The 17999-nt window shown below is 47.5% G+C and overlaps 1 protein-coding gene across 11 annotated transcripts in view; it reads right to left on the reverse strand.

The window, feature by feature from the left end:
- RASAL2 (RAS protein activator like 2) overlaps positions 1-17999 on the reverse strand; it is a 127890-nt gene that overhangs the window by 11868 nt on the left and 98023 nt on the right. For 9 of the 11 annotated variants that reach the window (XM_040072503.1, XM_058421702.1, XM_040072504.1 and 6 more), the window contains 9 exons: positions 16294-16447; positions 14661-14759; positions 13310-13864; positions 11369-11513; positions 8575-8719; positions 7437-7673; positions 6596-6797; positions 4094-4293; positions 2010-2871 (listed from right to left, as the gene is read on the reverse strand). In XM_040072503.1, coding sequence (XP_039928437.1) covers positions 2010-2871; positions 4094-4293; positions 6596-6797; positions 7437-7673; positions 8575-8719; positions 11369-11513; positions 13310-13864; positions 14661-14759; positions 16294-16447 — 2599 coding nt within the window. The remainder of the gene's footprint in view (positions 1-2009; positions 2872-4093; positions 4294-6595; positions 6798-7436; positions 7674-8574; positions 8720-11368; positions 11514-13309; positions 13865-14660; positions 14760-16293; positions 16448-17999) is intronic. The other 2 variants (XM_040072502.1, XM_040072500.1) reach the window with 1 other exon arrangement.

The following is a 17999-nucleotide window of genomic DNA, read 5'->3' on the forward strand; positions in this document are numbered from 1 at the left end:
GGAGGCCATGGACCGTGCACGGCTGTGAATCACTGGAGAAATCAGGAACAGGACAGATGAACACTGTCACCACCCACTGGAGCTACAGGGGACTCAGACAGCAGAAAGGTGACTATGAAGTACATCCCCAGCCCCGTACCAGACTGCTGAGCAGCAGCAAACCTGGCCAAAGAACCTTCCAAGTGTAGGACAGAATATTTCCAGCAGCCAAATTCTGAAAGCTGTCAAAGACCAGCGGATGGCAAGTCACACATGCTAATGGGTTCCAAGTTATTCTCTAATAAAGGGCAAAAAAAGAATTAGTCTGCTAGGATCATGTATTAATTCCCCTCTTTGCCTCTCTTCCAGAGAACACACTGACATTTCTGTTCCCACCTACCTCCTAAATGGAAATGGAAGGCAAAAAGTGACCTCTCCCAGCAAACAAAGGGCCCAGCTCTATATTCAGAAACAAATGGGACTTGTAGAGAACAGACTCTAATAATTATAACGCCCACAAAACATGCCTAGAAAGAACATGCCCAGAAAGAACATGCCCAACTTCTCTTTTCTCTTTCTCTTTTTTAAACAAGAAGAGAATTCCACAACAAGATTTGCAATTAAAAGGACGCAATGGAATTTGCCTTGAAAAAAATGTTGGCCACTCGATTTGGCACTATTCAAGATGTTGTCCATGGGTGTCGGGAAGGAGAGAACAAATTGATTTCTCTGAATAAAGCAGGAGCAAGTACTCTAATGAATCCACTGGAAACGATTAGTAAAGAAAGTACAGTGGGAAAAGAAGTGGATGCACATCCCCTTCACATTCATCCTTGTCACTGGCCTAAAACGTGCTACCAGAACAACACAAGGCCTGGTTTTATATTCCATAAACACCCTCCACCTAGCCGTGCCTCACTATGAAATACACTGCAGGAAGATACAAACACACAGACACTTCAAATAATAAACAATTACTCCTTTGGGTACTACTAGTTTGGCATACTAAGCTTTGGTTTGTGATTCAGTGTTTCTGGTCTCATACTTCAATGAACCTGAGGTATCAAAGTAGCTCTGAAGCCCTGATTGCTGCTGGGTTCCCAGGCATCACTCAGGTTTTCCTGTAGCATTCAGGAGTTTCTACTGTCAAGCAACACCAAAAAAACCTTGGGCAGAGCAGAGGTTGTTCTGCCAGCTTCACCTCACAGCCCAAAGCCTTCCCCCTGCAAAAGCTCTGACCTGCAGATCATGTTTTCTGCCTTCACCGTAGCATTGAATACTCACTTCCTCTTTAAAATTAAACCGATTTAGGAAAATATTTTCATGCACAGCAAATCACAACAGAATTATTATAATTTTTTTAAAAAAGAAGGTAAAGGAATGTTGGCTTTTTGACAGGAAAACCTTGATTTATAGTTGCCTATGAGCAACTGATAACGTGCATTAGGAATTGGTAGATGTAAGCACTCCTTTCCAGAAAAAATTTGCATTATTCATCATTCGGGAAGATTAATGAAAAAGCAGCACTTATTTGAGGACCAGCAAGAGACTGCTTCATCATGGTGAAATATGGATTTCTCCACACTTTAGGCAACTGTGCTTATTTGTTATTTTGGCAGCAGTTATTCTGTGATGTTTTATCTTTGTTCATTTCCCTGTTTCGAGGTAGCTCCGCTTTTAAATTAGCACCACAGGGCAAACGCAGTCTCACGTGGCGATCTGAACTACCTAAGCTGCTCCTGGTTTCGTCTTTTTTTTGCTTTGTATTCAGGGAAATTTTGCAGTTCTGTTTCTTTCAGCAGGTTCGCTGCTAAATGGAAAACAGTCTTTTTTTTTTTAACTTAGAACAAAAGCATCCCAGCGGCACAGATAAGGTGGCTTGCCACCACTATTCCTTACATTTGCTATCGGCCACTCTGTAAGTGCTGCTACTCTCGATTCAGCTCCGCTCCAAGGCCAAGAGCGCTCTGGAGGCCAAGGAGCAACGGGCCGAACACCAAAGCCGAGGCCTGGAGGCAGGGTTTCCTTACCTGCTGCGTTTGCTGCCGCTGAATCGCCCGCACCTTGGGGACGGGGCTTTCCCGGGAGGACGAGGACTGGTGCCGGGAGCGGTTCCCGTTCGGGATGGGCTCGACGCCCGCGGCCCCCGAGGCTCCGGACAGGCTGCCCGTGCTGCGCAGGGAAGGGCTGTGCGTCAGCGTGTGCAGCGTCTTGGCCCTGGTGCCCAGCACGGCTTGGTCCATCTTGCGGATCTGCGCCTGGCTGCTGCTGTTCTGGCGGGGCAGCACCACCGGCACGTGCTTGTCCGCGCCCGCGGGGCGCCGCGCCGAGTCCTCGCTCTGCGAGCTGCGCTTGGCCGAGTCCTCCAGGCTGCTGTTGCTGCGCCCGCTGGGCTTGAAGTCCTCGCTGTTGCTGCGGCTCCGGGAGCTGGCAGTGCTCAGGTTCTCCGGGCTGGAGTCCACGGAGGCCTTGGCCATGGGGGGGCTCGGGTTGTTGAGCTGGTAAACCGGGTTCTGGAACGAGAGAGGCCGGAGGCTGCCCTGTTGGTTCCACGCCGGGTGCAGCGGCCTCCGGACCTGGGGAGCGCTCTGGGGGGTGCTCTGGGTGTCCCACAGCTGTTTGATGCTGGCCACCTGGGTGACGGAGAGCTGGCTGCCCGCCAGGCGCAAAGGCACGTCGTGCATCATGGAAGCGCTGTCACTGTGAGCTGTGTGAGGGTCTTGCAGGTCCATGAGAGAGATGCTACGTCCGTTGGGCAAGACACTTACCTTCTCATCCTTATCTGAGCAAGTCATGCTCTGGGTGGATGCCTGCTGAACCAGCAGTAAGGTCTTGCCCCTAAAATGTCCATCTACAGTTTCCTGGATTGGAGACTTCATCTTGTTTACGTCACTGTGGAGCGGAAAGGAATTTGGTTAATTTTTAGGCAGCCAAGACCCCGAGAGATCTGTCCTGGAGAAGTCTTTCTACCTCACTTAACCTCCCCCCACTGAAAGCTTCAAGGAGCCAGACTTCCTTTTATGAGCTCTTTCTGTGCAAGTCAGAACACACTCTTCCCTAATTACCACTTATCTTGGAGAAGTGTGTTTGATTCAAGAAGTCCTACATTTATGGGCTTTTTTTCCACAGGTGAAATCGAAACCATTCCCACTAATTCCTCCCCCCTTAGTCACTTCTGTCTCCAGCAAGACTTCAGGTGCCATTTAACCCTTTGCCACTACGTAACAAGAGGTGGGACAAAAGAAAATAGCTTCAAGTTGTGCCAGGGATGGTTTAGATTGGGTTCTTCACCCAAAGGATTGTCACCAGTGGCTCAGGCTGGCCAAGGAAGCGGTGGAGTCACCATCCTTGGAAGGCGTTTAGATGTGGCACACGAGGACATGGCTTAGCAGTGCTGGGCTAACAGCTGGACTTGATACTCTTATGGCTTTTCCAACCTTAATGCTTCTATGACTCCGTGTATTATGGAGGTCTTAAAATTCAGCAGGAGTTGTGTGAAGGCTCCTTCAGAGCTGGATGTAAGCTCAGGGGGCAGAGAACTGCACATGACAGACCCGGCCCTTGTACCTGACAGCGCAGGTACTGCTCTGGGCCTGCAGCAGCCGAGCCCTTTGGCAGCTCTGCCATGTCACAGCTCCAGATTAACAGCTGTTACAGTGTGAGAAACGCTGCACAAAACACAGGAGGGACTATTTCTGCTGTTCCACAGGTAATAAGTTTCACCTACAGCTCAGTTGTTTTTCCCTTAGCAGCCTGATGGCCAGAAGGAAACACGATGGCTGACCGTGCACTCAGGCTGGCAGTAAATCACAGAACTGCTGCTTTTATCAGCTCAGGTCATCGACTCCCAGAGATGTGGTTGAGTTCTGGCTAAGTCCAAAGCTCCAGGCGCCCAGTGCCACCCTGTGCACCTCCTGCTGGGATGGTGCATTCCCCGCGAGAGAGGCCTGAGCTCCCCATTCCGCGGCGGGGCTGGGCAGCCAAGCTCGGGTGATGAAGCCCTTCAACCCCTGGAATGGTTTGGGCTGGAAGGAGACCTCGAAGATCACCTCATTCCAACTCTTCACAGCTTTAACAACCCCACAGCCGCCCTCGAGCCCCGGCTGGGACGTACCCATCGGTGGGGTCCTCAGTTATCTTCTGAAGTCCCGAGGAGAGACTTCCAGCGACGTTCGGGCTGGAGCTGTGCTCCGTGAAACGCTTCAGCTGCTGCTGCGTGGGTGTGGGGCTGCTCATGGATTTTGTGATATCCGCAAGGATGCGAGGGAGAGGTCCCAGTTTTGCCACGGTCGCCTGTAGGAAGGAATTTTCACCCTAATTGGATACAAGCACCGCGACATCCGCCAGGTTTTGGGTATTGTTTTTTTTTGGTAGCGATGCACAGAGGCGGAGGGATGGAGTGGAAGGAAGGAGGGTGGGTGGTTGTGTGCGGGTGTGCCAGGATCGTAATGCAGTGTTATGGAGCAGCGCAACGACGGCGACGAGATGGATGGAGGAGACGAAACGGGGTGCGGCAGACATTGAGGAAAGAAAAGGAAATAGAAAAGAAATTAGGATTGACCCCCAAAAATAAAAATCATGCTCAATAAAACAAAACTACTGCCATTCCGATGCAAAACTATCATGCAAAGCACACTGAGTCCCGGGTGGGTGAGGTCAAAGTGAAAACTATGGCATCTGCTCATTGAAGGGCATTCAAAGGCTACAGATTCAGCTGGTGGGGGGAACTTTCCAGGCAAAGGGTGTCATGTGGTAAAGGAAATGCATGCCAACAGATGAGGGGGATCATGAGAGGATCGCAGGGGTTGAGGGTGATGGGGAAAAGGAAGGTTTTAATTTCATAAGCCTTTCATTTGTTTGGTATCCTACATGGATGCCGTCTCCTTTCGACTGTTATCAACAATTAATTAAGCCGTTCTTCCCTACCCAAACATGAAAAATAACTGCACGAGAGCATCAGTGATCCTCATCCAAATATCACCCCATCAGCATGGGATGAAATGTGTGGCTCCAATTACAGGTTAGCTCAGTGCTGGCCAGGCTGAGGGTAAGAGCAGCTGGCCTTCAGCAAGGAAGGCTGCTCCTCCAGGCCCTGGCTTCTCACCCCTTTGGGCCACTGCTGGGAGATCAGCTACAGGGCATCTCCAGGCTCCTGGGACTGCAGGAAGAAGGTGAAGGAGCTGCAGGTTTATTAAAAAAATTAAAATTCTGCTACAAAACCAATGTTCTTCTCAAAGATACCCTTGTTTTCCCCACAAGCAGGCATTCAGCCAGCTCGGCTCCAGAGAAAGGTCTCCTTACGGACCCTTTCACACAGCACTGTGGCTATTAAAATCTCCAAGGTGGCTCCTCTCATTATTTCCCAGTTATTTCCTACACTTAAGCCACAATGTGTGCAGCTTTGCCCCTTAGTTCTCTTTTTAGGAAACCACTGTACCAACTCCCAAGAGCCTGCTAGGATAGATCCATACATCTAACCTCCAGAAAGGGCCATGCAGACCCGTACATTTGCGGTGTACACTGTGTACGTGAATGAGGTAAATTGAAAAACAAGACCATAACTTATTATCAAGCTAAGATTAACATACAGACTGTCTTTTTGAGTCAAGGGCATTTCAATTTACTCTGACTCAACAAGCTCAGATTTTTACTTTCTCTTTTAAATAATGTACACTGAAAAAATAGATACACAACCAATAACTACTTTGGCAGACCCTGATGCAATAAAAATTGAGTGCATTGCTATTCACCTTACTTCTCCGGTTTCAAAAGAAAGAATAATATCATGGAACATGGACAAAATAATGCACCTCTAAAAACTGAAGTATGGAACAGTTCCAAGCACTTGGGGAAAAAAAAAAGACTCACAGTTCAGCTTTTCTGGGCCTTATCAATTACCTTTGCTACCAAGATTTTAATGTTTTTGGCTCCTGCAAACCCACACAGCTGAGGAACAGCAAAGCTCTGCCTTTCCTCCTTCTGTAGCTAAGTGGAAGCAGCGTTCATTGGTGGTGGTGTCTGCTGGGATGAGAAGCTGGACACCGCACACGAGCTCAGCACAGGGCACAGCAGAAAGCATCTTGCTCTGCTACAGGATGGCACTCGGAGCAGATCCAGCTTTTTACATGGCATTCCTCACATGCCAAATTCAAAGACTACGGAAATGAGAGCATCTCAGCAGGCTTTGGATGGGGCTGTTGATGAGAACAGTTCCGCAGGGCCAACTCATTCCTCCATGAGAACCAGGGGAGGGCCCGGTGGGCAGCAAAGCACCTCCCTCAGCACCACAAGGGCACAGCAACACGGCCTTTTTCTGTCCAAATGCCTCACTTATGAGAAAGGACCAGCTGCCCAGGGAATTTCAGGTCCGCTTTTAAGCAATGCCTTCAGCACCTGACCTTCCTAAAGGCTCTGCAAAGTGTCTGCACTGCTGCTGAAGCCCAACCACCTGACACGCCCCGCTGCAGGCCCCGATCCGAAATCACGGCAGGAGCAGTTGTGAAACTATCAAACACTCCCCTCCAAAGCTCTTGGCTTCCCTCGATGTTCCCTGGTGTTTACTGTTGCCATGGCACCATCCCCGGATTCGCCCTCCCGGGCCTGCAAACAGCTTTACCTTATCAAGTTGGGACACAACCTCCCACAGGAGGGAATGCAGCACGGAGAGCTCTTTGCCCAGGTCGATGTAGCCATCATATCCAGGCATGTTCGAGATGGTATCTGGGTTAGAGAGCTCCCGCAGAAAACGCTGCATTCCTCCCCACTCATGTTCCAAAAACTCATTCATGAAGGCCATGTACTCTTCCTTAATACCAAACCTGCAGGAAAGGGAGGCGGGGGGAAACCCAGTCAGTAACCTCCACACAATATACGGAGTACAAGTGCTTACAGATAATTACTTCAACACTCTACTTCAGATCTGCCTTTCTGAAGATTCGCAGTATTTAAAAAAAAAAAAAAAAAATCTGAAGATTTTGAAGTCTTGGAGGAAAAAACCCACATGGATAGTTTAAAAGATTCACTGCTTTGTTGTACTTACTTAAATACAACTACCTCACTGTTTATATTACAAGTCACATCTCAGCCCCCTCCCTCCCACTGATACTCTTTCTCTCCTCTCATGTAGGAGACGTGCCACGCCCTTTGTATCATTCAGCTGAGAATTCTGGAGGGAGAGAGCATGAAAATCATGATCCTTGGTGGGAACAGGCTTCCTTCCCTTTGGAACAGCACATTCACTAACATGCTAGTGCACGACTCTTCTTGGTTTTATGCTGTGTCCCCTCCACAGAATTCAACACGGCTCCAATCTGCGCGTGAGAAGAATTTATCTGAGGTGTCTCGAGCGCTCACATCTAAGTGAGAAGATTCCCCCTTTCCTAAAGCTGGCCTCAGTCTGCCAGAGAATCAGCTGCCTGTGAGCACAAGCAGGACTCAGTTTCCCTGGCAGCACCTACTTGGCAAAGTTGGCGAGGTTCTGGATGACTTTAGCGATGAGGGTGAGCGTGCGGGAGGTCTGGTCGTCAGGGTACTCCTGCATGAGGTTGAAGAGGCTGGGGGACATGATGGCAGGGCACAGGAAGCGGAGGAAGAGAGAGGCACTGATCAGGCGCTCGCTGATGTCCTGCTTGCCCCTGTTCAGGCACTGCTGCTTCCAAGATGCAAACACCTCCTTCAGCTCACGAGGGAACACGCTGAAAAGAAAGAAACAAGCAAAAAAAAAGAGAAATAAAATCGCACTGGCAACGAGATGCACAAAGCTGAACTGGTGATCAGTCACCCCGAATACTTATCTGTGAGAAAACATCAGCTCTTTTTTTACCTCCCCTTTTTTCTCTCTTTCTCTCTAGGCTAGGTAATGTCATTAGGCATCTATTCATAGATCCCCATTTAATCTGGTGGCACTTAAGCAGTCTTTAAAGCACCCCTTGTTCACATGTGAACGTTAAGTGAAGCCATTTCCAGACATGCTGATTTGCATGCTAAGAACTACTTATCCATTGCTACCCTGGAGCAAACAGGGTGTTAGAATACCGTAAACAAACCCAGCCAAACTGAGCTCATCTCCATATCTGACAGTTTTACCTTGCTTGTTAAGCTCTCAATACTGTGCCTCTGCTTCATGCCAAAGCAGAAAGGCCCCTCTTCTTCTACAGCTACTCAGAAACAGAGATTAATAGAAATCTCTCTGCCTCTTCTTCCTCCCTGTGATTTCCTGTTCAGTTCCACACATCTGAAGGGCCTGAAAGTCTTCTGTACACATCAAAACCTGCAGCTTTTTATGCCAAGTCCAAGCTAAGCTGTTATCTTCTCACTTTTTTCCCTCCTTATCCAGTCACACCTAGTACGTGTTCCCTTGGCAGAGGATTTGGGCACGGGTGTGGTTTGTGGGCTGGGACCCCTCAGTCTGGGCACAGGTTCCACCTGCAGTCTGGAGTCACATGCAGGAAGGCAGTGAGGAGAGGGGACAAAGGCCTTTGGAGATGGGTGGGGCTGTGCTCCTTCCCTGTCCCACTGCTGCTCCCTCAGCCTCAGAGGAGGAATGGGCACCTCCGAGCAAACGGGGGACAAAGGGAGGGAAGGGAAATGCCTTACCAGTAAGAATTGATAATCTTGCAGAAGACCAGCTCACAACACATTTTCAGGTTGCACTGATGATCTGCTAATTCACTCTGTGAGCACCTGCTGGGATCCGCTTCACAGTTTTCATCTGACTCATACACAGCCTTGATAAACTCCCCTGGAAAAAAGGAAGAGGATGAGGAACCAGGGTAGCTACAGGAAAAGCCTACTTGACACACCTTTAAATCCTGCTTATGTCTTTCCCTGGCATCTGCCTGTCCTGCTCTGGGTGTGTGCAGGTCAGCCTCCAGACACCAGGTGTTGGGGACACGACTCCTCGCAGCCCTTTCCCAACAGAGCCCAGCCTGGGCTCTGGTGCTTCAGCCTCCTGTGGCCTCGCTGTCCCCAGGCAGAGGTGCAAAAACAGGATGGCTCTGCTTAGCAACCCTGCAGGCACTTCCCTTATGGCCTAGAGAGGAAGAATTCACTTGGTATTCAAACTGTGTTATCAGCTATGAAATTACCCACAGTCTTAGGAATGAAGCTGTGTGCTATTTGTCTTCCTAATTTCTCCAGGAAATGCGCTGGCAATTATATTTATTTATATTATTTCTAAATTTGCCTTTTTTTTTTTTTTTTTTTTAACTTTAAGAAATATTACCTTGCTCTTGAATAAGAGTAACACCCAAGCACTAGCTAGGTGTTGCTAATTTTCTCAAACTCTTATATCAACACTTTACAACATTTTTATGGCCTGCACGCATCTTTCAAGCTCCTTGGCATTTCTGTCACCCTTCCCTTTCGACATCACAACAGAAACTGCTCCCATACAAACCACATGAAGTTGGCTTTGTCTGACAGACTGGAATGAACTACTCAGTGGTTTCCCTCCTCTATATGCAGGCATTTCAAGCGATTTTCAAACTGTTGGGTGTTCACTAGGAAAAACCCTTTATTCATTGGTTTAATGATTCAATGTCTTTCAAGTTCATCTCCTCAGATGATCTCGCTGGCTCTGAGCTAACACAAGGCTTGTTTGTGCAAAAGGGGTTTGTTTTTAGCCTTTGCTTCCCTAAAACCCATTAAACACCTCTCAGCCCCTTCCCAAATCTCAGCCTGGTGTTGTTGCAAGCAAAGCAGGCACCACATTTTCTTAATTTTTTTCTGTTTTGTGATGGGGTCCAAAATATTTGACATTTAAATCTCTTACTTGCAAAACTGCTGGCATCACTTTTGTTGAGCCAATTCTGTTTCAACTCTTGTTTACTGGATAACATTTTTTATCCTTAAACATATTTGAAACTTACTCTTTGTGGCCCACAAGACCCTGCTATAATCAGATATAAGATTCCCTTACAGACAGGTTACACTGCTAACACCAACCACGGTGTCGTTAATCCTTTCAAAGAACAGGGCAGCTGAGGAAAATGACATTTAAAACCTGACAAAGAATTAGATGGGGGGATATTGTCGTGAGCAAAGTTGCCCTGAGCTGCAGACGAGCTGGACAGCCTTAGGGGCATTTTCCATCTCTCCTCCCTCTGGTTTACCATCTTATCACTCAGCGCTAAATGATGGATTAGAAGTCATTAATGTTAAAATATTTTATGCAATTACTGCACATTAAGGAGCTTGCAGTCAGCTGTAATGGAGTGGCCCCACAGCTGATGTTCAGCCTGCTGGGAAGCACAGCACAAAGTACCAGGCTGCTCGTTTCTCCGTACCAGGTGAGAGCCTACAGCTGTGACTTACACTCAGTGCTTCCACCCAGGAGAATAAGACTACCAGAACAGACTCGTTACACTTCAGAAATGGCCAAACTGGATATAATCCCAGAGATGACTTCACTGACCCTTGGAGCACTAATTTAGCCAGCTATCTCCTTGATGCCTTGCCAGCGGCTGGGATTGCTGAGGACAAACGAGACTGCTGGGAAAGCAAGCTGCTTGGCTTTTTTTTCCCCTTTTTTTGTGAAAGGATGTGGTGTGGGACTTGGCTTTGGCTCGCTCTTGTTCCTCTTGTATCAATTTCCAAAGCTTTCTTCATCCCAGAAACAACAGGGGGTGGGTGGCTCATTGTGCAGCCGTGGATAAGGGAGATTGTGCGGGGTTGCTAGAACCCAACTGTGGCGTGTCTGCAGAGGACAGCGAGCCTGGCTTTGGTCCCCTTTACTGCTATCTCTGTGTGGCCAGGAATTCCCCAGGCACTGGCTTATGACTAGAGCAGAACCTTTGGGTGGAGGATAACAAAATTCTCAGAGTCCACCCTGGCATGTAACAGTGGGCATGAAGACCCCGTGAGGAGAATGGAGATCACAGGATGGCCAGGCAGTTTTATTGAGTCAGTGAATAATGAGCACTGGGGATAAACACAGGCAGGAGGCTTCCCAGACAGGATGCATCTTGATCTCCTGTCCTGGGATGCTCAGCAGCCTTGCAGCTTTGCTCCCTGGCCTTGTCTCTCTAAGGACTTTGTGTCAAAACTCCCTTTTTCAAGCCTGTTTGTACATCAGATCCAACAGCCACCATTTCTCACAAAGAAATTGCAGTGTCACACCTCTTCATCATGCTAGAGACACAAAAGAAAGTTACCCAGAAAAACAGAACATGGTAATACAAACTTGAAGAGGGACTCAGCTCTAATCAAGCTTGCCTTGCCTTGGGTGCTTCTCCTTCAGGCTCCAAAGAGCACCCTTGTCCCACGTGGAGGAAGGGCATCGAGAGCAAGACAGTGTGCTGGGTATGAGACACAGCCTGAGTGCTGAGGCAGTTCCTTCCCATCCCACCCTGGAGCTGACAGACAGGTCTGCAGACAGGGAGATTCTTACCCAGTGCATCCTGGAGGTACTTCTGTCCTACCAGCTTGAGGTATTCCTCAATAGCTTTGGTGGCGAGTGTGTTCTCCCTGAAGATCAAGACATCGTGCTCTGCACAACGATCTACCTCAGCCATCACCAGATCTGTCAAGAAGTCCTGAGGGAAAAAGGTCAAATGGCAGAGGTGATTTTAACCAGCTCAGTCCTGCCAGGCTAACTGCAGAAGCCAAGAAGGAAGGATATTTCGGGATAATAAATAATTTCTCAGCCTGAGACAAGGGGTGCAGCTGCTACGTGAAGTAAGGGCTGAGGAAATAGCCAGGGCTCCTCTTGGGCGTATTACACTTACAGAATGATATAAATCACAGATTATAAAGGGTGAAGCAAAAGTCTCTAAAAAAAGACCTTTACAGCCAAGCTCGTGTTTCAGTTCAGCTCCAGAACAGAACCTCTCACCAGTTTGTTTATCAGAGGCTTTGCTTGCTGAAAGAAACTGTGCTATTAGGTTTATCCTTACCTTTATAAGGAATATTCCATACAAACACGGATTTAAAAATCCAAATTGGAAGTGACGCACAAGTTATTACAGCTTGATGATATTTAAATAAGAACAATGGCTTAATAAATTAAATTCACAAACCAAAAGTGCTTTAGGATTTGGGAAAAAATAAGTTAACATTTAACTTGCTGGTTATCTACATGGCTTAACTTGAAATGTATTCAATCGTCCAGCCAGGAACTGCTAGCAAGCCTTGATACAGAGAATAATTTCTTGATGTAGGGTCTAATTCTACGGTAATACTTATTTCCTGAACTGGTAACTTTATGTGAGTCAATGACATTTAGTGCTCTTGGTTTTCAGTCCATTATTGCTGTTTGTTTTCAACAAAATCCGAGAGAATTCTTTTCACCTGGCGCAAACTGGGAACATCCAGCTGTATGCCCATCAGCAGTACCGAAGCTGGAGCTGGAAATACCCTCTTAGGAGCTTTATGGCAGCCTGAGCCACCTGGTACCTCCCATAAATAGAGGTTCAAAACTTCACACAGCAGGAATGCAAAGTTATAACAGTAATTTATCACCTTGTTGCAGCTGGCAGGGCAGCAATCCAGAGCCTGTTTTCCAGGAGGGTTTCAACATGATCTTAGCTACCAGCTTCTCTCATCAGATAACTTAAGGAAGGTGTTCCTGTCACACGCACCATCACAGAGCACCAGCCACCCCGGGATGTTTTCAAGTAGCATGCGATTATGCAAGCAAAGAAAAGGAACTTTTCTGGAATAGTTACATGAGGCTGTCCCTTAGATGTTGTTTACAGCCATCCTTCCACATCTCTGTCCCTCTGACTTGTGCTTCACTTGCTCTGGCTGGTTTCAGCGGCACAAGGTGCCTCCAGCGTGGCACTACTCACACAGCACCTGGCAGGCAGCAGCCAGACAGATCAATGCGTGCTAATGCTTCCCAGAAGTTCCCACGACCTGCAGGATACTCTCCCACAAGCCATCTGAAGAAATCAGTGTGCACCCAGCAGTCCTAAGAGCATCCTTGGGGCAGGTGGGATCACCATTAACCGGGTATAGATCCCCCAAATGGCTGTTCAAAGGCTGAGCAAATCGATGGCGGCATTGATCCGCTGACTCAGCGCTGACTCAGCGCCAGCACCCGCTGCTCCTTGTATCCCTGCCTTATTTATAGAAGCAACTCTCTGGTTTACCAGCCTCTTGTTCACTCATCTCCTAACCTACATCCTGATTTTAGAAATGCAGGGGAAGGGTTCTGAACGCTCAAACGCAGGCGCTAATTTTCAGAAGGACATGAAGTTACAGAGTCCTCCTGCTTACGTTTTGTACACAACATCTGCTGCTGCTGCTTATTGTCATGGGCACCCCAGTTTCCACCAGGAATCCCTTATCAGTAGCCAGAGTCACTCCAACAGGAGCCACCTGTGCTTACCTTGGCTCTCCCCGTACTCTGAAGAATGTGCACCAAGGCAGAGGCCATCTCTTCCTTGTTCTTGACGCTGATCACAGGTTCCAGCACGGAGCACAGCAGGGCGTAGTTGCTGGTGACATACTCCCCAAATTCTTTGTACTGCTCCATGGGCAAGATGGTGATGGTCTGGTAGCGGGATTTGATGCGAATGGAAGGGCCCCCTGACTTGCCTTTGTTGGCTGTGGGGGTGCTCACTGGGTACCATTTCTCCACAAACTGCCGACCGGTCACGCTGGCTGTGGGGATGTTGACCAGCCCTACGTAATTGTTCTTGTCCTTCTTCTTTTTCTTCTCTACATCCTTGTAGATGTGAACTGTGATGCTCTGAATGTGTGGGAGACTGTAGAACTCAAAGTGCTCCCCCCAGAAAATGTTATCTGCTTTTGCTTTGCTGGTGGTGCGGGCAAAGAGGGTGTCATCAAGGCACAGCTCACAGAAGTATTTCTTCTTGGGGGTCAGGTCCTTGGCCTCTATGATCCAGAGGCGAAGCACGTTTTCAGCTCGACGGCAATTGTCCTGTGCAGAAGAAAGAGGTCGGTTTTGACTCAAAACCCCTAAAAGTTGAATATTTCATCTTCTAAAGCAGCAGCAAAGGGCTGCCTTTTCTGTCTGAGGTAAGGACAGAGTCGGAATTCAGAATCAGATTGTCTGATCCATAGAGAATTGGAATCTCTGGAAAACTGGACATTTTCTAAAACAGAGGCAAAGGGCTGTCTTTTGTATGTCAAGAGTGTTGGGGACTAGAATGTTTTTCTTCTTCAAAAGCTGTATTTGGAACGCTTCGGAAAACAAACACTCTGCACAAGAGCCTGTCCAAAGCTGCCAGACTGGTGAGGAATCCCAGAGCACTGTTAGCCTGTCCCTGGGAGGTAAGATGACAGCTATGGAGTGACTTATCAGATATTTCCAGCCAATCTATAACTTGATTCCTCGTCTCACTCCGGCTCAAATTTGTTTAATATTAGTTTTTTTGGGTTTCCCCCCCGCCCCTATCTCTGCCCCTAGATTAAAACATGACCCTTATGAAGCTGTGCCCCATCTTTCCCAGGTGCACAGCCTGGAAATGCAATCTGCATCCCAAGCTGGGATGCAGGGACCAGGAAGCACGCCGGTGTGTATTTACTCATTAAAGGTCTGACCTACTGCACTCCCTGGAATAGCGCACGGCAGCTTTAGACACACGGATGAGCGGATGGCTCCCCAGACTAAATTAATTGAGGATGCATCTGTGGGAAGCCCTGGTACACTGGACTAAAATCCAATCATACCACCTCCATTCCCCCGCTAATCTTATTTTCGCAGTTTCTATTACCTTCATCGGCTGCGATAGTCTGCGTATGTTTTCCATCCACCAGTCCCTCTCTGCTGCAGAGGAACAACTGAAGCATTTACTGCCCTTGGAGTAGGTTACCTGGAATGAATAAATGACAGGCTGAGTTCAGGCAAGCCTAGGGGACTGCAAAAAGAGGCTGCAAAAAGCAAGGAGGAAGATAAGCAACGCTTGAGTAACAAAGTAAATATGAAAAAAGGGAGGTAAAAATGCAGCAGCCTAGGAGGCAGAGAGGATAAATGGCCCACGAAATGCAGGGAGCAAAAGAAGTTTGATGTTATATAAAACTGGAGAAACTAAAGAATTTATATAAAATTAAGAGCACCGGAGGCTCCTCTTAAAGACTTCTAAACAAAGCTTTAATCAGCTAGTAAATCTATTCTTTTTTTAAACAGTTGTTAATTGATCTGTGGCTCCTAAAGCTAGCTGATTTCCCTGTTAAGGCCCAGGGGCAGATGATTTGGTTACTAACAGTGTAAGGACAGACAGACCAGACAATGCATTAACATAAGGCAAAACACACTGGACGTGATGATTTCAGTAAATACAAAATATATCCAGGGGTCCATATAGACAGCAACAGCCTAAAGAAACCAAGGGAGCTGTGCCCTGCTCCAGCCCTGACAGCTCTGCTTTCCCACACCAGGGAAGCACCTCGGTTTCTTCCCCTCTTACGTGGCCTGACAAGCCTCATTTACTCTTTCCATTCATTTGTGCTCACAATTACAAAGCAGTCTGAGGCAACGGCCTCAGAGCTGAGTTGTTGCCAGTGTTTTCCACCCAGCTCCCCAAGCCTAAGCAAGCTGCAAAGTGCTTCCAACCAGAAGAACGAGGCTGAAGCAAACAGGAACAGTTCCTGGATGCATCCTGAGGGACCAGAGCCCGATATGCTCCTTTACTGCCAGAATCTTCCAGGGCGTAAACAGATCTTTGTCCCAGAAGTTTAAACACATCTGACTAATCCTGCTGAAGACAGAGTGACCTGTCCCTGCCATGCCAGGTGACGTGGCCTCAGCTGCATCCAAACACACACGGCTCACTGCTGGAGCTGTGATGGCAGGACTGTGCTCACACACACACGGTTCCTGGAGCAGAGCTTGGAGCCACAGCCTGCAGCCTCTGCTGAAACAGCAAAGGAATCTTTGGATCCTGCTCCATGGTGCAATGGACACGTCCACAGCCCCTGAAGCTTTTCCTTTGGCAACTGGAGAGCACTGAGCTAATGGAGAGGGGCTCTGACTGGAAAACTCATTTCTTGCTTACAGTAAGTTTTCTAAATTCAGTTTTAGGTAAATTTGGAGAGGGTGAACACACAGCTAATGTACATACTATTGGCATGTCCATTGTGCCGTATGCATCAACCATACATTTGCATGCACACTACAAATGCTTAGATATTTATCAAACTGAAGAGATTTTTCAATTAGGAGACCCAGTAATGGAAAAAGATTTCTCTCTGTTCAGTGGCTGATGCCATCAGCCTCAAGGACTTTAAAAGTCACAGGGTGGCTCAGCAGCCCCCACCCAAACCGCAGCACAGCAGAGGCTGCTGCTCTGTTTTGCAGCCCAAGGGTTCAGGGGGACTGGCAGCTGCCTGTTTGGAGCCTGTCCCTACCTCAAAGCAGAAGTCTCGTCCAAGGATGCTGTTGTGAAGTGGTTTGACAAAGACTGCTTCTTCTGCCGCAAAGTCCAGAGTCTCTATGGCGCTGGCTTGGTTCAGTAAAGACTCATGGGAACGGGACTCCTTCAGCTTGGGCAGCTCACGGGGTCTGGAGGACAAGGAGGAAAGGAAATGTCTTGTTTTTGTTCTGACAATTACCAAGAAGAGCTGGCAAGATCCCAGAGAAAGCTGCAGCTTTGTCTCGGTGCTTATTCAGAGCAACTTCTACAATTAGTCTGCAAACCTTATGAAAATAACATTAGGCCAGTAACCCCAGACTCCCAAGGGAATATCCAGCCCAGGAAGTCCATTCCCACTGACCTAGAAATTATAGCTGCCAACTTGTCAGTGAAAGAACAACAGCAAGAAATTCAGAACTTAACTGCTGATTTTTTTTTAAAAAAAGCCCATAGGTAGCTTTGGATGAAATACTGAAAATACTTATTACTAGCTAGATTAGCAGACAGATGTTGTGTAATAGCAGCAAAGAGCACATGGATCCCTAAATCTATAACCAATGCAGAAGGAAGATTACTCATTAGAGCAGATGACCCGTCACAATACACTTGATTTTTTTAACATACAAAGCCTTTACACTGAAGTCAAATACACAAATTCCTTCCCACTTCACAATTGCTCAAATCAGTCATTTTGCATTTTCTTTTTCAGCTGCTTCTTCCAGCTTGAATTACCAATTTTTTGGATACTTTCTTTCTCTTTCAACTTCTTGCTAACACATACTGCTTCTCCTTTCCAGCTGATTGTCCTGTAAATCCCTGGGCTCCACCAGTGCTGAAATCTCCCAAATCCACAGCACCTTCTTATCAAGGCAGTTTTCTCTTTGTCCCCACCAGTTCTTGAACACTTCTCCAAGACATTTCCCACCCACCAGTATGCCACAGCTTTTGGCAATCAACACTGACATTATCAAATGTGTTTTAACCCTTTCTGTACTCCCCCAGTATGATTTAAAGCAACATTTGTGCACGGTGGGGAGCTCTGCTGTTAAACAGCACTGCAAAATGTGCCCAATTTAGAGGTGATGTGGCTTCCCCTCTGCTCCCTCTGCCTCCAGACTGATACCTGCCCTAGAGGCCTCTGCAACTGTCGTGTAACACCTGAGGCACAACTTGCATCTCAAGGTAAACATCATGTGCAGACACATCCTCTTTTTCCTGTGGCAGGAATTCAGTCAAATCCTTCACAGCTGACCAACAAGGAGGAAGAGCACAGAGCCCCAGCTGGGCAGAGAAGGAGCTGTTGACCTGGCAGGTGTAGATTTTGTTAAGATATTGAAGTCCCTGTGTTCACTGATCCCTGAAGGCGAGTCCATAAATCCAGTAAGTGTGGCTGGGCACAAGGAACAGATGTGGAAGTAGAGAGGCATCAGCTCTCTACACATCACTCAGAGAAAGACAGCACTCCTGTGTTTGTCCTCGTAGTATTTCCTCTTTTATTCAGTTCCCAGTATCAAATGGAAAGTATTAAAAAATGCTATTTATAGAGGAAAGAAAAGCACAGCTAACTCTAACAGTTTCCCTAATTTTGAAAAAGAATTAGTTTTTATACACTTCTCTCACATATACAAAAAAAAGTTCCCCACATTCTTTATTCTTAGCAAAATCAAACTCCTCCTACCTGTGAGCAATTCTACAGGGGAA

This window comes from Hirundo rustica, chromosome 9 (genome assembly GCF_015227805.2).
Source record: "Hirundo rustica isolate bHirRus1 chromosome 9, bHirRus1.pri.v3, whole genome shotgun sequence".
In the NCBI taxonomy this organism is placed as follows: domain Eukaryota; kingdom Metazoa; phylum Chordata; class Aves; order Passeriformes; family Hirundinidae; genus Hirundo; species Hirundo rustica.